The sequence below is a fragment of the Medicago truncatula genome, chromosome 2 (genome assembly GCF_003473485.1).
Source record: "Medicago truncatula cultivar Jemalong A17 chromosome 2, MtrunA17r5.0-ANR, whole genome shotgun sequence".
Classification (NCBI taxonomy): domain Eukaryota; kingdom Viridiplantae; phylum Streptophyta; class Magnoliopsida; order Fabales; family Fabaceae; genus Medicago; species Medicago truncatula.
The window spans coordinates 16,807,308-16,827,592 of record NC_053043.1 but is presented as its reverse complement, the minus strand read 5'-3'; the positions used below and the strand labels follow the sequence as shown (position 1 = coordinate 16,827,592).

Genomic DNA, 20,285 nt, shown 5'->3' with positions numbered 1-20,285 from the left:
GGAATTGTGACTCTAATTATGATTGTTGTTCTAAGTTGAAATTTACTTTAATTGAACAAATAATTGAATTTACTTTGAAAGCAATTGGTCAAAATAATATACATATACATTTTTCCTTAAATCGACATCTCTATCAAGCTAGCAAACCAACAGAGAGTAAGGGTCAATCCCAAATAGTTAGTTAGTGCAGCCTGAACAAAAACGTGAACAGCATCACAGCTTCATTACAGATTCCACTAATAAACTGAACAATTCAATCAACGACAAAAGAAGACAAAACCTTACAATCAAGGATAGCAGGAGCAATCAAAATCCAAACATATAATCAACAAGAAACCGATTTTGAAGTGATATCCAATATCTACTGATTCCGTATCAACAAGCAGAACCCAAACTCGTGAAAGTATTGATTTCAAACAAATACACAATCAACAAAAACCAAAACTAGCTGAATTTCCGTATGTTTGTTAGAGCCTAGGTGTAAAACAATCCAAATTTCTCCTGAAATTAGCATGTTAATTGTTGGCTAGTAGCAAAAGAAACGTATTTTGTAGTAGTAAACTATTTCCCTTTACAATCCATCAGTGAGAAGAAGAGATATGAATTCAGCAGCACAATGCCTATTGAGAAGCCTCAGGTTGCCTATGTACGAATAACAAGCCCTATTGAGAAGGCTCAGGTTGCCTATGTCGTCGAAGCTTAAGCTTAGTGAAAACATTGTTGATGGGAGTAGCTGGTACTGGTATCAACTTCCCAACCACAGCAAGAGGCCAACTGAAAAATAGGAAAAAAAAAGGACAAAACAGGAAAAGAAATAATTCAGTTAGCATTTATTTGTGCACAACTAAGCTATGTAGTCTTTGTTAATACATTAGTTTTAATTTCTTCCGAGCACGCCACATTCTTGGAACAAATTAAACAATCAATGGAAGCATTTATTGATTTAATAAGATGAAAAATATAGAGAGCACGGTTTGTATAATCAACTGACCCAATGAATCCAATAGCGACAGAAATAAGCCACTGCTTCCAATTAAGCCTGGTGGTTGTAGTGAACTTCCCAAGAAATTCAACTATGATAACCTGAGGAACAGAAGCAATTATATAGCAACACTAAAATATTATACAGTGAAAGCTAAGCAAGAGAAGACCTGAAAAGACTAACCTGAAGTACGACAGTGAATCCCACTATCCCCATGAAGAGGTAGTTTCTAGTAACTCCTTTGAAAATGTTGTATTCATCTGGCTTGCGCGCATTAAATTCATTGAAGATCTGCAGTTTGAAAGTTCTCATCATTGACAAAATAACCGAGAAAACAGTAGTGGTAACATCCAACGAGATAAGATCATAAGCTGCAAAATGAATTGAGCATCATAATATCCCATGTCATAACTTTCTCTGACATGAAAAGGGATTTAGCAGAAATAAAAGGAGAAAGATAATAACTTACTTGACAGATAACAAATGCATTGAAGATCAAAGTGTTTTTTACTTTGATTGCATGTTCAGTAGGTTGATGCTCCAGACCCAATATGCTTATACCTCTGAAATTGAGAACAAGCAAGACAGAAACTTGATACATTGCCTGAAAATTTCCAATTATTCTAACTCGTTAGATCCAAAAGAAAATGTTTAGCATCAACAGTAGTAATAATGAAGCAAGACAGTGTTTTTTTTAAAATCATTTAGCAGGAGGCCCATGGATAAGTCGGCAGACAAGTTCCTACAATATCCAACAAAATATCAAACAGGAATGAATACTAAAAAAATAAGAAACAGAACCCACCTGTATCAGCAAATTCCTCCACATAATATTTGTTATGAGAGGTTCCCTGAAAACATAGAAGACATGTCAACTACATCTCGAAGAAAAAAAGAATGCACGCAAATAGAAAAAAAGAAGACATGTCAACAAGTGTTTTTCATTTGATCATACCATCCTGTTCTTATATTCTTTTTATGTCATCTCTATGGTTTTGCAAAATAGATTCACCGTCCAAATTATTGTGTTGGTTAAAAACCCAAAAAGAAATTGTCCTATAGTTCACAGATGCATTCAGCAAATGCATGCACACACAAATTCAGCCTTCACTAGTTAGCTATGGGAAACTATTTCTTTTTTCTTAAGTGTTACTGTGCAGCAACACCAAATTGATCGTATTTCAAAGGGTTTTATGGTTTTACCAGCAGGTTTTCCATTCCCCGGCAAAATATTTCAAAATATATATTTCTACTGCTAAAATGATCCAAAAGTTTAAAACAAAACAAGAATTGGATTACCACCAATCATATTGAACCACTTCTCCGAATTTCCAAAGCACAGTGTTACCCAAGAATAACACGATCCAAAGTACTGAGCAATAATACAAAAAATAAAATTCTGACCTTCGACCCACGGGAGACCGGTCCATCAGGTGGTCAGTTGGCGGTTCAGTTGCCAAAGCTAGTGCTCCTAGAGTATCCATGATAAGATTCACCCAAAGAAGCTGTAAAGAAAGTAACAGTTATTAAAACCCGAGATATTGAATGTCCCATATTTGTCGGCAAAAGCACAAGCCACATAGTGGAAGAGAGAGTAGACCTGCACTGCGTTCAGTGGAACATCACCAGAGGAAACTGCAGCAACCACATTTATAACAAGAGCCGCCACATTGACTGTCAACTGAAACTGGATAAATTTCTGAATATTCGCATAAACAGACCGACCCCATCTGACAACCTAAATTTGCAGAAAGACATGAAAATTGTTGCCAGTTATGCACCAAATATCAGTTTATAAACCAATAACCAAATATCCAAAACTACACAAATATGTAATCGCATCAGACTAAACAATCCCTTCATTTCCAGTTGATATTGAAAAACTATGTTTGTACTTCTAGTAATAACATAAATAGCTTTTCAAGATGCTACGAAGAGCTAACTCGTCATTCATTAAGAATGAATTAAATCTCCCAAACGCAAAGGACTCTACCTTCACAACTGAAGCAAAGTTGTCATCCAAGATAATGATATCCGAACTCTCTTTCGCCACTTCTGTACCAGCAATACCCATTGCAAGACCAATATCCGCCTACATGTCAAATCGTAGATAATTACAAACACAAAAATACAAAATAGCTTACTTCATTAGAACAAAATTTAATTGGAATGTAGTATTTGTGTATGTCATGAACTAACTATTCCAAAAGATCAAGCTGTCGGATGACAGAACAACCATGGTTTGAAGCTTAAGTCATTTCATTAAGCATGTACCCTAAACAAACTGAGTAACCTTTGGGAATGTACTGAAATTTAATTTTCTATATACTAGAATGGGGCAACTAAGATCAACGCCCACTTGGCCTTGTATACTTGGAATGGATACCACATCACAAGCCAACTACCTGAAAAGCTTAAGCTCTTGGGGAAAAAAGAAGATAGATTGTTCTACTTAAACAATATAGTCAAACTACTGAAATTTTGGGGGTTGGGAGACGGGGTTGATGTAATATGTGTTTACATTCTACAACATAAGATAGAAAGAGCAGTCACATTAAGATAGAAAGAGCAGACACATATACTCGTTTTAATGTATCATTTCGGTTTTTATTATTACCATGTGTACTAACGCTAGAGATGGCAAACAAATAAAAGGCCAAAAGAGTAAGTTACACAAACCTCATGAAGTGCAGGGGCGTCATTTGTGCCATCCCCTGTTACAGCTACAACATGGCCCTTCCTCCTTAAGGCTTGCACCAACAACAGTTTATCATTGGGAGATGACCTTCCCATAACCTGTTAGACAGTATTCGTTTATAATGTATATCAATGAGAGCATAAGAACAAGTCATAGTAGATAGACCTACCGATATCGATTCCGCAATCTCTTCTCTCTCGGAATCTGACAAGGCTCGGAATGTTTTTCCTTCAATGACACTTCTCTCGGTAACATCAGCAAGTGAACTCAGTATTCCACATTCCAGAGCAATAGCTTTTGCAGTTTTGACATTGTCGCCAGTGACCATCTTGACCTAGGATCAGAAATCCAAACAAAGTTAAAAAATGATATATAAAAAGTGCATGAGGAAGCTTCCTTATATCTGATGATCGATATGCAAGCTGTTGAAAATCAAACAAGTTCAATAATATACTGTTGAACAATTTCCAAGCTAAAAAAGTTGTATAAAAGTGCATAAAGAAACATCCCTATTTCGGAAATGTGGAGCTTGACACCAGGTGTCAACGGATTCGTTGACACCAAATCTTAAGCGTTCATTTCTCTTAATCTAATGGTCAATAATGATTCATCAAAATATTAATGTGGACATTCAACGCTTTTAAGACTATTTATTATATTCTCTCTCATCAATCTCATTCACATTCTTCCCTAAAACCTCATTTTTTTTGTTTGTTTCTTCCTTCTATCATCCATGATGTTTCTATCATTTACCATTGTTGGAGGTAGAAATTTCATGATTCTTGAATTTTAACGCCCTTGGGAGAATTGGATGAGGAGATTGAGACATACTTCAATCCATTTGTTATATTAAAATGTCACCAGGTAGTATCCTTCGCTCTCTCTCTCTAAAGTCCATCAAATGATGGTCCAGATGCGCAATGTCCTCGCAAGTTATGACAGTTTTAGTAAACTTGGTACTACAGAGAACATTTTATTTTCAAAGTGGCTAGAGTTATAAAGTCCTGATTTACATTTCACAATTTTAACATGACTTGCATATGTCTAAGATTGCTGCACCACCATTATGCCAATGATAGCATTTTGAAATGTAAACTGAACATGTTTATTAAACATTAAGCACATTTTGGGACACTAAAAAAACATTCAGAACCAGAGATTATACCTTAACCCCGGCTTTTTGGCAAAGCTGTACTGAATTTTTGACACCAGGTCGACAAGGATCCTGTATTTCAACGCACAAATGAAATAAAATATATATATATATTCAAAAGCCAAATAAATTCAACCAATGGAAGCATATTCCAGAGACAGATGATCTCAGAAACTATAATTCATCAACTACGTTTCTTTGTTAAGTTAAAGATAGAAACCCTTTCATAAACATAGATAGAGAAAGTACTACAAGAATATAGTAATGTCAAGCGCAAAGAGAAAGGCACAACAAATAAAATAAACCACAATAAAAATTCCCAGCTGCCTCCCATGTCCCAAGTATACAGAAAGTATGCAACAATAGTGTAAAAGCCATTCAAGAGCCTCAACTTTTTAAATTAGATAAAAACACAATCATGAGTATCATATCAAACATAAATGGAAAATAATAACAAATATGAAAATAGTAGGCATGTTTCTAAAGAAAATACAAACCTTGATACCAACAATAGCTAGTAAAACAAGTTCCTCTTCTGGCAAAGACCAGTCAGCAAGTTGTTCCTCATTATCTGGGACTTTCTCCTTCTCGTATGGTCTATACGCAATGGCAACACAACGTAGACTATCAGAAGCCATATCTTCGATAGCTTTCTTGAAAAAAGTCATCTGCACGCCCAGAAAATTACAAAAATAACAAAAATTAACAAAAATAACTGTTAAGCATCAAAAAGGTCATCAAAACATCTTAATATATACTAATTTGTTTGCTTTGTCCTGTTCTATAAATGTCCAACTTTCAAAATCCCAGGTGACATAAAATTATGTATTAATATAATCCATGAAATGGAAAAGATACAAAAAAAAAATACAAAGGGTGATTCTTATTCTGTATTTTGAATCTTATTGTGTAGTAGTGAGAGGACGCCCATATATTAAGGCTCAACCTCAGAGATAACTATAATACCATGTAAATATTGCTAAAATATTGTCAGTTAGTGTTTCTAGAATCATCTGGTGCACCAGAGAAACTGACAAACTAAACAGAAAAACAGATGTACAATGCTGTAAAATACCAACAGAAGCAGTCGCAGTAACTGAATATCAATATTCAATATACTACAATTATATGTTTTAGTTTGTCAAACCTTCTCCTCATCAATCTCCACCAACTGATCATTTGCATCAATATAACCTGTACAGCAGGCTAGAACAATTTCAGCAGCACCTTTCCAATGTATATGAACATCAGAGTCAGCCTGCAAAAAGGTAAAAAACTACATCATTTTGCTGATAGAGTGTATCATCATGCAATGTATTAGCTACCTAATATTGTACTAGTCTCTCTTCTGAAGAAGTAAAATATCTACATAATTGAATTAAAATGCCAATAAGATAGTACCGTCTGTATTGCAACTCCGCCTCTCTTTTTCTCAGAGTTGAATGGAAAGACATGAAGAATTGACGATTCTGACCGAGCAGTCACAAAATTCATCCCAACCTGATATTGATACGACAGTAACAAGTTGTTGAAAGCAAATAAATCACCCTGAAAAAATCGGAAAAAACTGCTTTTCCAAAACAGACCTGTAGGCCCCAATTTAAAATAGCCTTTTCTGTTGGTGATCCTGAAACCTCGATGTCATTGGCACCCTATACAGGACAATATTATGAAATAAGTAAATGAACCATCTAACTTTTCTGCTGAGAAGAATATTCTTCGAGAAGAGGACAGCTCATGAAAATCAATTCAAGCATACCTCAGGCACATAAACGCTGCCATTAGTGTTCTGTGCAACACCTTCAATGAGTAGAGTGCGTAGCTTAGGAGATCTCTCCAACTCGTGAGGAGGATCAACCTTGCTGCCCCCGGCATAAACCTCAACCACAGTCATCTGTCACAGAATTCGTAAAAATCAAGAATCTGTGAGAACCTTATGTATAAACATAAATATATGCCAACATAAATGAACGATATACACCAAATTTTTATTGGACAACACATCATATTGATAGAATAGTTGCAATGTAAACTCTCATTTATTGTGATTTGGATGGCAAGCCACTAAAGAGGAAGACATTTGCAAGAAGTACCCTCCAATAAGTTTTATAAACTTGTCATAAAAAATTATGATGTGCATCAATGATTCAAATACTGCACCACAACCAACCTGGTTCATCGTTAATGTGCCAGTCTTGTCACTACATATGGTTGTAGCAGAGCCCATTGTCTCACAGGCAGAAAGCCTCCTCACCTATAATTCAATGTGTTATGTTACTCATATAATCATGCCAAAAGCCAATCAAAGCACAAACATCAATTGGCATACCAAAGCTTTATCCGCCATCATCTTTCGCATTGAGTAGGCCAGTCTATAGCAAAATTGAGAGGGGAAATGTGTAAGTATAGATTACAAAGATTTGATAGAGGAAAACTGAGAAAAAATAGAAAACAAATGTTACAAATCTGGAAGAGCATACTTCTGATCTAAGATAAATACAATTACAATTGATAAAAGAATGAAAAAAAATAGCATGCTACTGAAGATAGAAAAATGGAATATTAAGCAGCAACCATATATTCTATATATGGGACCCAGTGTTGGGTCATATTTTACCAAAATATGACCATCGAAAGAATTAACAAAGTAAATTCAAATCATAATGAAGGACAAGAAAAATGAAAAATATATTACAATCTGCAATGGCCCTAATTTTAAAGAACAGAGACTAGTAAGACTTCACAACAACAAAAAAAGTAAGACTAGATGTTTGGACAATAATTAGCATACTCACGTTAGAGTGACTGCAAGTGGGAGCCCCTCAGGCACTGCAACAACTACAATGGTGACCTAAATATTCAATGGGTTACAAATTACAATCACATTATAGATATTAAATTTGAAAACGAATCAATTAGTCGAAGTCGGTGTGCAACTTTAACTGCGCCAATCATGCTCTAGTATTTATCAAGGTACCTACCGCAACAGTTATTATCTTAATTGCTCCATCAATAGCATGCCCAGCTTTAGTCTTGCCTGCTATAAATTGTTTTGTCCCGTCAGAATTCCTTGTATGCCCAGAGAAATATCTGATCACAAGTTCCCACTTCAGAAGCATGCAAAACAACATTGACGACTCGCGCTAAGAAAAATATGGCAAACATGGGCCATCCACTAATTACCTGGCCAGTAGCACAATCAGGACAAGGACAGCAACACTGAGTCCAACGATACCAATAAAGGTGGCTACGCCATTCAAGCGGACCTATAATGAGAACTTATAAGGGTAATTGAATTATAAGAAACAGAAGAACACAGTCAGAAACAGCAGCTAAGAAGAAGACCTGCAAAGGTGTTTCTTCACCAGTATCTTCTGAAATGCTAGCCATTAGAAGGCCCCATTCAGTATTAATTCCCACGCCCGTGACCTGTAAAAACATAGAAACAAGTGAGGGAAGAGGCACCATAATGCTATTTTTAATTAATAAAACAAATTGGACAAAAATAGGAAAATAAATATAAACAATTAGATACATTGAACTATTGTGAGAAGTTCGGTGCAAACCAATTCATATTTTATTGACTTTTGATTTTTCATTGCAACTCAATAGTTCTCACACTAGAATTCAAATTCTGACTAAAACCCAAACAAAATAATCAGCATTATTTTAAAAATAAAATCTATTCACGTTTAATGAATGAATAAACTGTACTAAATCTAGTCAGAAATACTCAAACACTTGGTGCACAATTTTTTTGCCCTACCACTCACACTTTTAGCAAAGCAATTATTGCATGCCCATAACTACCGAAATGATCCTTTCATAAACTTTGACATAAAATTTTTTTGAAGAGAAAACTCTGACATAAATTAAACTAGGACAGCATAAAATTGAAAGAGAAAGTAAGGAAAAATGAAGTCTAAATTACCAGCATAGTCCCACTGCCATCTGCCACCTTACAGCCAGACATCATAAAGGGATCCTTAGAATCCTTATGGACCTGCAAAGACAAAATTCATTACAATAAGGGAATATTTTAGAATATTTTAAAGTTCTAACAATATTGAAAGAAGTACTTACAATTTTGCTCTCCCCTGTCATGCTGGACTCGTCAATCGAAAGAGAGTGCCCAGTAATCACAACTCCATCAGCAGGGACCTAGGAAGAACAGAAAAATTAATAACAAGGAGGAAATGTAACCGTAAGGTATAAAAAGCAAACCAACAAATGAAAAGATAATGTACCTGGTTACCAATATTAAGAGGTATAACATCCCCAACAACAAGATCATATATGGAGATCTCAACCCTTCTACCACCTCTAATAACCTTCTCATGCACAAATTGAGATATAAAGTTGAAATGTAACAAGAAAACTGTTAGTAAATATAAATGCAAAAAAAGTTGAATCAAGCATCCAAAACTATAACAATCTACAAAAATGACAAACCTCCAGGTGTATATTTCTCTTTTCTTCATTTAGGTCTCGAAACTGAAGAGACTGCTTGTAGTCGCTTACAGCTACAAAATGAGAGAAATATGATTAATGAAATTAGAGTGATAAGGTGGCTAGGTGGTTTAGTGGAGAACATAGGGGTTGGAGTGATAAAGGTCATGTCATGTGTTTAACTCCCCCACTAACAAAAATAACATTTGTCAATTCAAAATAAAAATATTAATGAAATTGGGTGAGGGGCTGTTCAATGGAAAAATTACTAAACATCTAATCTAATTACGACAAATTTTACGGTGACAAAGTGGATAGTGATTGTGTGGCAACACCAAAGATCTCATATCAAATAGGAAGTTATGAAATAGTCTAAAATTTGTAAAAGAAATAATGTGCATTAAGAATTTGGCACCTCTCAAATGATTTATTCACTTTTGAGGGACAAGAAAAACATCGAAACTGGTGATAAGAAAACCAAATGTTAATTTTCAACACGTCAATGAGTGTTACACGTGTTTGTAAATATTGACCATTAAAACTGTCATCAACAACCGAAATGCATTATTTTCCCCTCTTAAGAGAAGGCTCATTTTACACATGTGTTTGTAAATATTGACCATTGAGACTGTCATCAACAACTGAAATGCATTATTTTCCCCTCTTAAGTGAAGGCTCGTTTTAACTTTTAAGGGATCCAAATCCAAGTTCAATCCATCATAAACCTTAGTACAACAAAAAGATAAATTATACCAGTAACGACGATGACAAGAATAACCGCAAAAGCAATACTTCCCCCATCATACCACCCTTCCTTAATACCCTGCAACATAAATATTTCCAAACGGTGTGAAGCAGAATTACCAAAATTAATAAAAATATACCACTAATCCTAAATTACAAATGGTAGGGCAAAAGTCACTGCTGTCTGCACCCTACAAAGTGCCAAGAATTGCACTAGAATTGTATTATCCAATCTCACCTCAGATTTGATCCCCAGTGCCAATGAAGCTGCTGCCGCTACCATTAAAATAACCAAGGTCAGATCCTTGCAAGCATCCCACATAAACATCTGTTAAGGCATCAAAAGCAAAGAGGTCACTACATTATTCCACCAGTAAAACATAATAAGGGTGCTGCAATGCAAGTTGACTTGCCCCATTTGGCCCAATCAGCAACCCATAAAAATTGGCATGTTGACATTATTATTTAGAAATAAGTTGGTAATATCAACTATGCTGTTTTTGTAATGGGCTGGCCAGTCAACCTGCCGAATAAGTTGGTAAACATCAAATGATTTCAAGAGTCCAAGAACAGTAGAACTTACAAAAAAACTTCTTCCTTTCTTTCGAGGGTAATTGTTGGAACCAAACGCATTCCTCCGTCTTAGTAAGTCGGCATCATCACCATTAATTCCCTTCTCTAAATCGGTTTTCAATAAATTTGATACCCCTGCAACCTGATAGTGATTCAGGAAAAAACACATCAAATTTATGCCTTTCAACCATAATATTATCCAGTTAAAAAAATTAACTCCTGGCAAACATACCCCTCCATATTGCTGCAGAGAAGCAGTATCATGCTCCCTTGAAATCGAAGCAAGTTGTTCTGGCCCAATTGGAAATTCACCAGTAGAGGTTGGAGGAGGTTTAATAGTGTCTAACAGTTAAAAGAATTGATTATTAATATTGAATAAAGAAAAACAAAAAAAAGTTATGCAGTTATCGATATTGAATCAGTATAATATACCAGGGAAAAACAGAAAAAGTTATGCAGTTATAGATATTATTATTGAACAAAACACGTCTATTAACAATATTTAATGCAGAAAAAAGTGCCCCTTGTTTGGACAATTGTTAAAACACGAATAAATTAATTCATAAGTCCCACTCACTATAGACTAATAATTCATAAGAAGAAAATGTTAACAAACAAATAGGATAATCACATTGGTTACAGAATGACTAAATTATTCCAAATAGTAAAGCAACGATACAAATAACAATGAGCATCATCAAATTACTCACCAGTCCCAGTAACTTGCCCTTGCACTTGTCCGTGCCCTTGTCCCCGTCCAGCTGCCTTGAAAAGATATGCTGCCTGTTAAGGCAAAAAGAATAAGTAGTGCACTTCACATAAGCATAACAAAGAAAGTCTAATGAAGGAACTGTACTCTGATGGCTTGAGCATGCGCTCTAATCTTTCTCAGTATTTGTTTTTTCTCTTCTTCCTTCTTCAAGTCCAAGGTATAACGAAATCGACGGGAAGCATTTAGCACAAGCGCCGCTTGCTAAATACATAAAAGGAAAGGGATAGCTCACATGTCAGTAATAGAAATACAGAACAGTCAAATAAAACTAGGTATTGTCTGAACGCTAAGAAAACAACATCCGCACAGCTGAGAAAAAAAAATTAAAGTTGTACTATTAAGACAATGCTGAAGGATTCATGTGAACAACATAGTTTGAGAATCTCATTTTCCTTTCCTTTCCCCACATATTACTTAAAAAAAGTTCAAAGAATCACAACCGGCTGAGGAGGTTGTAGAAACCACACTCCAAAATCACGCAATGCAAGAAGTAATTCAATCACTAAATTATGCAACAAACAAAATGTGAATTAAAACATTTTTCATAAACGAAGAAAATATCCGGAAATCATTAACTTGAATTTTTCCACTAAACTTCATCCACTCGACATTAACTCACTCCATCCTCAACAACTACAACAGCAAAAATCCTTATCTAGTAACCAACATTGTTTCATTGATTTCATAGATTGTAAACCAAGAATGGTAAGTACACAACTCCATCGTTTCCTCACAAAACTTCCTACATGAAACTAAAACTGAAACCCTAAGCAATGAAACTTCAACACGATGAACAAATATTCACTCTTACAAACCCTAAATCTTCCAAAAATGGAAATCACAAAGCAAATACTTCGAAATCAAACATACAGATAAAGATAAACAAAACAAAACAAAAATAAACGAAAAACAACAACAAAAACTTATCTAGAAACCAACACTATTTCATTGATTTCATTGACGAGTCACAAGTGCACTACTCCACTGTTTCCTCACGGAACATCCTCCATAAAACTAAAACTAAAACCCTAAGCAACAAAACTCTAACAAAATATACAAACATTCACTCATATAAACCCTAAATTTCCTTGAACAGAAACAACAAATCACCGAAGCCAGAGAGAAAACACTTCAAAAACATACATATACATAGAAACAAACAAAACAAAACATAAATAAACAAAACAACTAAAAACCTTAACTAGAAACCAACACTATTTCATTGATTTCATACATTACAACAAGAGTCGCAAATACACTACAAACAACGAAGCTAAAACCCTAAACAACGAATTTCTAACACGATATACAAAAATATAAACCCTAAATCTTCCGAAAATAGAAATCACTACGAAAATAACCGAAATCACAGCGAAAACAGTTCAAAATCAAACATACATATAGCGATAAACTAAACAAAGCAAAAAAAAATCTACAAGTGTGAGAGAGAAAGAAGAGAAAACTCACTCTCCAGCGGCGAAGTCGATCAATGGAAGCATGCTTAGTTCTAGCAATATCAAAGACATCACCGTCGTCATCAACATCAGAATTCCGGCGAGACAACGGACCAGCTTCAATATCATTCTCCGGCGGCGGTGGAGGATTCCGGTGAGGTGATGAACCGTTCATGAAACTCATCGTGAAAATAACTGTCGCAGGAGAGATGAAACCGTCACTCACACTATAGAGCTTTCTCGCTCCAAATCATAACAGAGTAATTAAGTAAGCGATTTTTTTAAGCGATTTTTTTATTTACCCTGTTACACTCTCAGAAACAAACAACGCTACTCTACTTTACTTCTTATATAGTAAGTGAATAAAGCCTGAGGCCTGATCCAGCCATGTTTGGAAAGTGGTTAAAGAAAGTGATTATTTCAACTATTTTTTACTTTATTTTAAGTTTTAACCAATCACGGACTAATTGACGTGTGCTGTGATTTTAACGAAAATCACGCGGTTTGTGATTTTTTGGTTAAGAAATTATTTCTTTCTTAATTTTGAAAAAGAAAATAATGGGAAAAAGTGAGAAAGGGAAATAAAATAAAATATCTCACCGTCACAACAAAAAAAAAAATTAGAAAAGGTTTTTTTATTTGACTCATTTGACGTGTAGTAAGAGAAAGAATCAAAGAGGAACTTACCAGGAAATGAAAAGAAACAAAAAAACAATGTAGCGTTTTTTTGTCTTCCTTAAAGCCTAAAAACCTGCAAGAGAATAAACATGCGAGTGAGTATAAGTGTGGAAAATCCGTAATTAGTGACTTAAAAACCGCTAGAAATAAACAACATTTTTTGGACAAAAAGATTAATTTAATGATGTAAGAATAACTAGCTAGCGTGTGCAAGAAGATGGAACAATGCGTAATTCAACATTCGATTACATTGCCTATCGTAAGATTTAAGAATAAAAATTAAGAATATGTACCCTTTTCTTTCTATGAAATTATTAATTCGATTACATAAGATTTAAATTTAAGAATAAAAAATTAAGAATCCTATTATTCATAAATAAAATAATTATTGATAAGTTTTACTTACCTTGCACGTGATAGAACAGTTCCAAGTTCCAATTACCAAGTTTCTTTTCTTTCGAAAACAGAAGAATTAATATCATGACAAAGACAAATGCACATCAACTAAGTTGATTCAGTTAATAAAAAGTTAACCTGAATCAACAGAGACTGAAAATTTGACTGTTTGTATCGGTGTAGAAACTTGTTGTTGGTGAAGTGTTCTATGAGCCCGATAAATTCCGAAAAACTTTATTGGATAAAAAGAAAACACAAGAAGAGTGCAATAGTAGAATGAGAGGAGAGTGGGTTTCGTGTCCTCTAAATGCGACAAGTCGGTGTGACGTGCTTTTCGATTGCTTCTTTGCGCTGGCTTCTTTCCTTTGCTTCTTTGTGTATATGATGATTTTTGATTTTATATAGTATTCATTTGCTTTATTCCAAGCTTTCATGTGTCACTAGCATATGATGACAGTTGTACAACCCACATGCAAAGCCTTTCCAACGGTTTTGATATATCCATGTCGACCGTCGACATATATATAAATCGGAGTTGATGTAGCTAAAAGCACAGGAATGTGAATTATAAATAACTTGACTATGATTATAAAGATAAGTCAAGAGAATAGAGATTGCTTTTGTTACAAACAAGTGTCGACGCTAGCTTTTGACAAATTGAAAGAGGGTGTCAATCAATATTCCTGAGATAATTACGAGGGAATGAATCTAATGAACAGAGTGGAGAATCATTCACGCCTAACAAGAGAAAAATTGTTTATTTAGTGGTGGTGTGATTTTGCTATGCAAAAGTTTATTTTGTAAAATTGTTTGTTTTTACTTAAAATAACCGTGTCATAACTAGTGAATAAATGCGTTATGACTAAGGTGCAAGTGCAACGAAGTTTCCGATGCGGTGCGGGGTACGTGTGTCGTGTGAGTGATATAGCATCAAAAGTGACAAGACGCATGACTTAACTTATACAAATTGTGAATCAATCTGCTGTTGAAAAAACAAAATATGTGAACATTCCATACCAACAAACAAGAAAGCTACTTTTTTTCCCACATTGGCAAAGTTAGTTTTTGACTATTAAATCAAACGAAGAACACATCTATACCATACTCCCTCATTGGATTTTGTAATTTTATTATTTTAAAACCATTTTTTAAAAATAAAAAATATATTTTGAAATTAAAATAAACATATAAAAATAAAAATAAATTTAAAAATATGGAAATTAATTTTCCAAAATATAAATAAACTTTTTGAAATAAACTTGTTTTCAAAAAATTTAATTATGATTTTCGAAGATTTAATTTTTGTAATTTTCAAATTTAATTATGATTTTCCGAAACTTTGAAGAATCCTAAACTTTGAAGAATTCTCGATTTCACCTTCAGGTAAGGTTTTACATTTTTTTCGAAATAAAAAAATTCTAAAAAAATATGGAAATTAATTTTTGAAAATTACAAAAATTATATCTTCGAAAATCATAATTAAATTTTTTGAAAACAAGTTTATTTCAAAAAGTTTATTTATATTTTTAAAAATTTTGGAAAATTAATTTCCATATTTTTAAGTTTATTTTTTATTTTTAAATGTTTATTTTAATTTCGAAATATATTTTTTGTTTTTAAAAAATGGTTTTAAAATAATAAAATTACAAAATCTAGTGATGAGGGAGTATGATAAGGATGTGTTCTTGGTTTGATCTAATGGCCAAAAACTAACTTTCCCATGATGGGAAATAACTAGCTTTCCCATGCTAAACCTCACCCAACCTGATATATATTGAACAAAAAATTGTTGCAAAGGAAGTTGAGAGGTCATAGTTTCAAATATACAAAGCTCGTGTCAAACACACTAAAAAACAACTTGTGTTAAACCACTTATTTACTTCAAAAACAAAAATCTTCAAACAAACTATTATTTGTGTTAGTTATTCGAGATATCGCCATGACAAATTCAACAACAGATTGGTCTCCAAAGTCACTGGCCAAGAGCAGATGTGACTTGGAGGCACACCAAACAGAGTCGGTAATTAAATTAGTACTATTAAATGTAGATCGAGATTAGGGTAAATCTAGATCGGTAAGAACCATTAGTATTTATTTTACTCAAATATAAACTTTTGTAAATCTAGGTTCGATAAGGGTCATTAGTATTTATTTTACTCAAATTTAAACTCCGATTATTTCATCCTTAAAAACTCCTCCAAAACTCTTAAGTCACACGTCTAACACCCCAATTATACATATACCACATACCGTGAATAAAAAAAAATTGTAGAGCCTTGTTATGAGAGAACATAAAACAAAAACTCCACCTTATTAATTATCAAGATAAGAATAACAAAACATGGAAAACAAAAGACTCGGGAACATGATTGTACCAGTACACTACTACTATTTTGGAGTAAAAAACAAAAGGTAGAAGATGTTGATGACTCACCTCTTTCAGTAATGGGGTTGGAATACTGATCAATCGATTATCAAGTATAAAGCAACTTCAGACCTAATAACCTATATCAATATGTGTGTTGGGCAATTTATAGCATTGTTTTATGCATGTTCAATGGCTATGGGCCGGGCACAAATGAGACAGTGAAAAGTGATTAAATTAGGGTAAATTCATTCACAAAAACAAACAAAATCATAATAAAAACAAACAAAATCAAAAGAAATCATGGTAAATATTCAATTCTGCGAAAATATCTAATCCGGATCATTAAAAAGATGAAGCCATACCTAAATAAACGTATAATATTAGACACTACTAAACGAAGATAGTTACTTTATATACCGATAACATGATAACCTAAAAAATTGTGATTGGGTTGACGTTGTAAAAATATTTACGTTGTACATTAAAATTAATTCTATTTTGCAAAAGCAATCAAATTAATTCAATCCTCTAAAAAAAGTATGTTCATGAAGAAAGACTTTTTTTTTTTTTTACAGAAACTATTTTCATGTTTGGCAAATTATTTTTTTTCATGAGATACGATAAAATAAATTATGCTCGAGAGAAGAACACGGCAAGAGAATGAAAGATTTGAAAGAAGAACACGGCAAAAGACTATGGGCAATAAACAAGCAGAATATTTGTGTATCATATCATGAGTAATTTAGGATCCTCTTTATCGTATTTTTTATAGCTTTTTTTATATCATTTACTTAAAGTTTTTTTCTAAAAAAAAAACTACTTTTTTTAAGGAAAAAAAAAAACTATTTGAATTTTCTTTAACCCTTCGATTTTTATGGGAATAAAAAACTTTTGTATCGTAAGTAAAATCTAATTTATAATTGTTCCATATAAGGATGGATTTACTTGATTTTTTTTATACTGACGTATATGACATATTTAAAAGTATAAAACTCTTGTGTATTAGTGCTAGGTCTTAACTTTTTTCTTAAAGGTTTGTAGCACATAACTTAACTATCCATAATTTTTCCGAATTATTAAGTTTTTCAAAGTTTATGAATATAACTAAAAAAAAATTATTAAGAAATCATACGAAATTCATCTTAGAAAGTGCACCGAAATTCTGTCAATCTTTGAGTAAATTAACAACTCTTATATTTTTTTTTTTTGAAGAAAACAACTCTTATATTTGAAAACCTTTTAATTTCATACGTACATTTAACATTTTATTTTTCCTCTTCTTATCACATTAACAACATATCACATTTATCACATCACTTTATTTATATCTCTATTTCTCAAGATGTAGATGAATTTTTGGTGTCAACTAATCCTTTTCCATAAACTAATGTGCTAATGCACCAATTAGGTTGTGCTCATTTTCAATATTTAACATAATATTTTTAGGAAATGTAACTTTTTTTTTGTTGATCCAGAAAATGTAATTTTAATGATATCATAACATAATTCTAATTTATAAAAATATATTATCTTTTTAAGGTAAAAATATACTTAAATATGTAAAAAGAAATTATAAGATAATATGTTTAAATTACTGAAAGTACAAAACACACTCGATGAGTTTAAAAAAAAAATACTAGAGTGTACTAAATCCTTTTATATACTCGTGTCAACATATATAAATGCCTTTTATGTACTAGAGTGTGGCCTACTTTTTTTTGACGGAAGAGTGTAGCCTACTTAAACCCTTTTCATAGTCTATATATAGTCTACTTTTTTAAGTTTTAACCCCTATTTTTTCCTCTTAAACCGACTTGAGCGTCAGAGTGCCTGCACCTACACAGACCTTGTTGTTGCAAGAGCTCTCAAAATCATTGCACTAGACACCATCTTTCTGATCAGGTACGATCAATATCTATTTATACCTCTTTATTCATGGAATATCTACTACTCAAAAAAAGGTTATACCTCTATATACAAGCTTAAAACTTTTTTTGAGATATTGCAAACTTATAACTTATCATTTTTCTCTTAATTTTATCTTTATTATCTTACTTGAAAAAAGTAAAATATTAATTAAACATATTTTTTTTTCATTTCATATATATATATAAGCTTGTTCAACCCTTAAGTTTACGAAATTCAACTATATAATGTAAAAGACACTTGAACACGTATTCCGGCAGCTGTCGTATTATGTACTTTTTCTCACCTCAAAAGAAATTGTATCTCACAAAAGTTTTACGTTAGTTCACACTTACCTATAACCAAGAAATCGTTGTAAAAATTTAAAAAAAAAAAAAAAAAAAAAAAAAAAAAGTTAACATGCGTCACTAGCACAAATTATTCGCACCAAACTTCACCACAAATTGGACATTAAAATGTTGCCACTTGCCACATTGAAAAAAGCTGAACCTATGAAACTTTAAAGAGGATAATGAACTTCTTAAAAGAGAAACACATGAGCATTTTTCTGGATTGAACAACAAAAATTACTGTTGAAATTCTACAACAGCATAGTGAAAGATGGGTCAAGGCTCAAAACAAGAAATATGACTAACCTTTATAATTAATTGCTTTTGCAGAAACCAGAAGGATATATTGCTTGTCTTTCCTCAATATATGTCTGCAACATCAAGAATTGAGATGCATATTATGAAGATTGATTCCTCATCATGAAACATGTATGCACATAATTATGATGTGTTAATTGGTGCTAAATTATATGATCACACCAAATATCTTGTTGTTTTCACTTAAATCTAACCAAATGAATGATGGTTATTGCATGTGATTTGAAGGATGCAAAGATGTGAGTATATATATAAGTCGTGAAAACAGAATAAGAATATGTAATGTAGTAGATAATGTTGGGTAAATTGATTCTTTTCTTTAAGCTGACTTCATCTCAAAGTCATGTTCATCTTTTGACTATGTGGTAAGTAACCCAATAAACCAACAATATGTTTGACAGTTTCACATTCATTTAAAAAAGTGTGGTGATCCAAAAAAAAATAAAGAATATACTTAAGCATTTCACATGGATTAAGAATAGTGTATAAATTAAAGTTTTTTTTCTACAAAAGTATTATTATTATTTTGATAAGTGTTATTTGAACAATCATTTGGTTGACAACTTTTGAAACAATTACCATAATTTATAAAGAAAAAATTAATATTTGCACGAAAACCAAAGCAATAGAGATAAAGTAAAAAGTAATGTGAATATAAAAGAGAAAATTGTTGCAAAAGTTGTCACAGATGATTAAATTGGAAGTGTTGAAGGTAATTAAATTCAAAGGATTCACAATTTTATTATATGTTTGTTAATTGGGGAACGTGAGTACCATGTTTTGACATGGGTAGCAGTTGTTTTTGGTTAAAAAAATTCCATCTCTATGACAAAATTATTCTTTTTAAATTTTTACGAAATTATCCTGCAAAGAGATTTAGTCTTTTTAAATGGTTTTTCTTATAATGTTAGAACATTTTAAAAAGTTCAACCACAAAAAATGATCAAAATTTAAATTATGGATCTAGATATTAGTCTTTTAAAATGGTCTTCGTTATAATGTTAGAACCTTCAGCTTACATTGACTATTTTTTAAGACAAAACCGGTCAGGTCTAAATATTCTCTTGAACTTTGATCTAACAGCGACCACCACTTGCATCCAACCACCCTTGTTAGTTCCATAAACTTTCAAGTATGATTTTTCTCCTTGCATCCAACTACCCTCGGAATGTCTTCCGTCCTCTTGAAGATCCTTGCATCCAACTACACTCAGATTTTGAGGTAGTTTCACAAGCTTTCACCGTAACATTTTCAGCCTCCAAAGTGATCAATTATTGGCTCCTAAAGATTCACTTGCCTCCAATTACATTTGTTTTTTAAGTCAATCTCACAAGTCATGTCATACATTCTTCAACCCCCGGAATGCATTTCGTCCTCTTGAAGAACTCCCTTGCTAACAATTAGAACATAACACCCAAGCTTTTCATAGTCGTACTACTTAAGTG

General features: G+C 32.9%; 1 protein-coding gene across 3 annotated transcripts; it reads right to left on the bottom strand.

Annotated features, from left to right (window-relative positions):
• Positions 1-68: 68 nt before the first annotated feature.
• Positions 69-19,055, bottom strand: LOC11443235 (calcium-transporting ATPase 8, plasma membrane-type). Of its 3 annotated transcripts, none has more exons than XM_003595058.4 (35): positions 18,829-19,055; positions 13,513-13,576; positions 12,839-13,020; positions 11,456-11,572; positions 11,310-11,382; positions 10,832-10,941; positions 10,610-10,741; positions 10,265-10,354; positions 10,036-10,105; positions 9,286-9,356; positions 9,081-9,164; positions 8,917-8,994; positions 8,765-8,836; positions 8,179-8,262; positions 8,017-8,099; positions 7,815-7,923; positions 7,629-7,684; positions 7,163-7,205; positions 7,004-7,087; positions 6,593-6,727; positions 6,420-6,485; positions 6,235-6,333; positions 5,981-6,091; positions 5,331-5,501; positions 4,846-4,905; positions 3,850-4,014; positions 3,662-3,778; positions 2,976-3,074; positions 2,583-2,720; positions 2,387-2,487; positions 1,788-1,833; positions 1,452-1,586; positions 1,166-1,273; positions 992-1,083; positions 69-774 (listed from the first exon to the last, which is right to left on the bottom strand). In XM_003595058.4, exons 3-35 carry the CDS (start codon positions 13,007-13,009, stop codon positions 663-665), a joined length of 3,282 nt encoding a protein of 1,093 aa, XP_003595106.2. In that variant the 5' UTR covers positions 13,010-13,020; positions 13,513-13,576; positions 18,829-19,055; the 3' UTR covers positions 69-662. The 3 variants fall into 3 exon arrangements, with proteins under 3 accessions (XP_003595106.2, XP_024633267.1, XP_003595105.2); XM_024777499.2 differs by lacking the exon at positions 18,829-19,055 and adding an exon at positions 13,910-14,283; XM_003595057.4 differs by lacking the exons at positions 69-774; positions 992-1,083; positions 13,513-13,576; positions 18,829-19,055 and having other exon boundaries at positions 1,212-1,353; positions 12,839-13,177.
• Between the last annotated feature and the right edge of the window lie 1,230 nt (positions 19,056-20,285).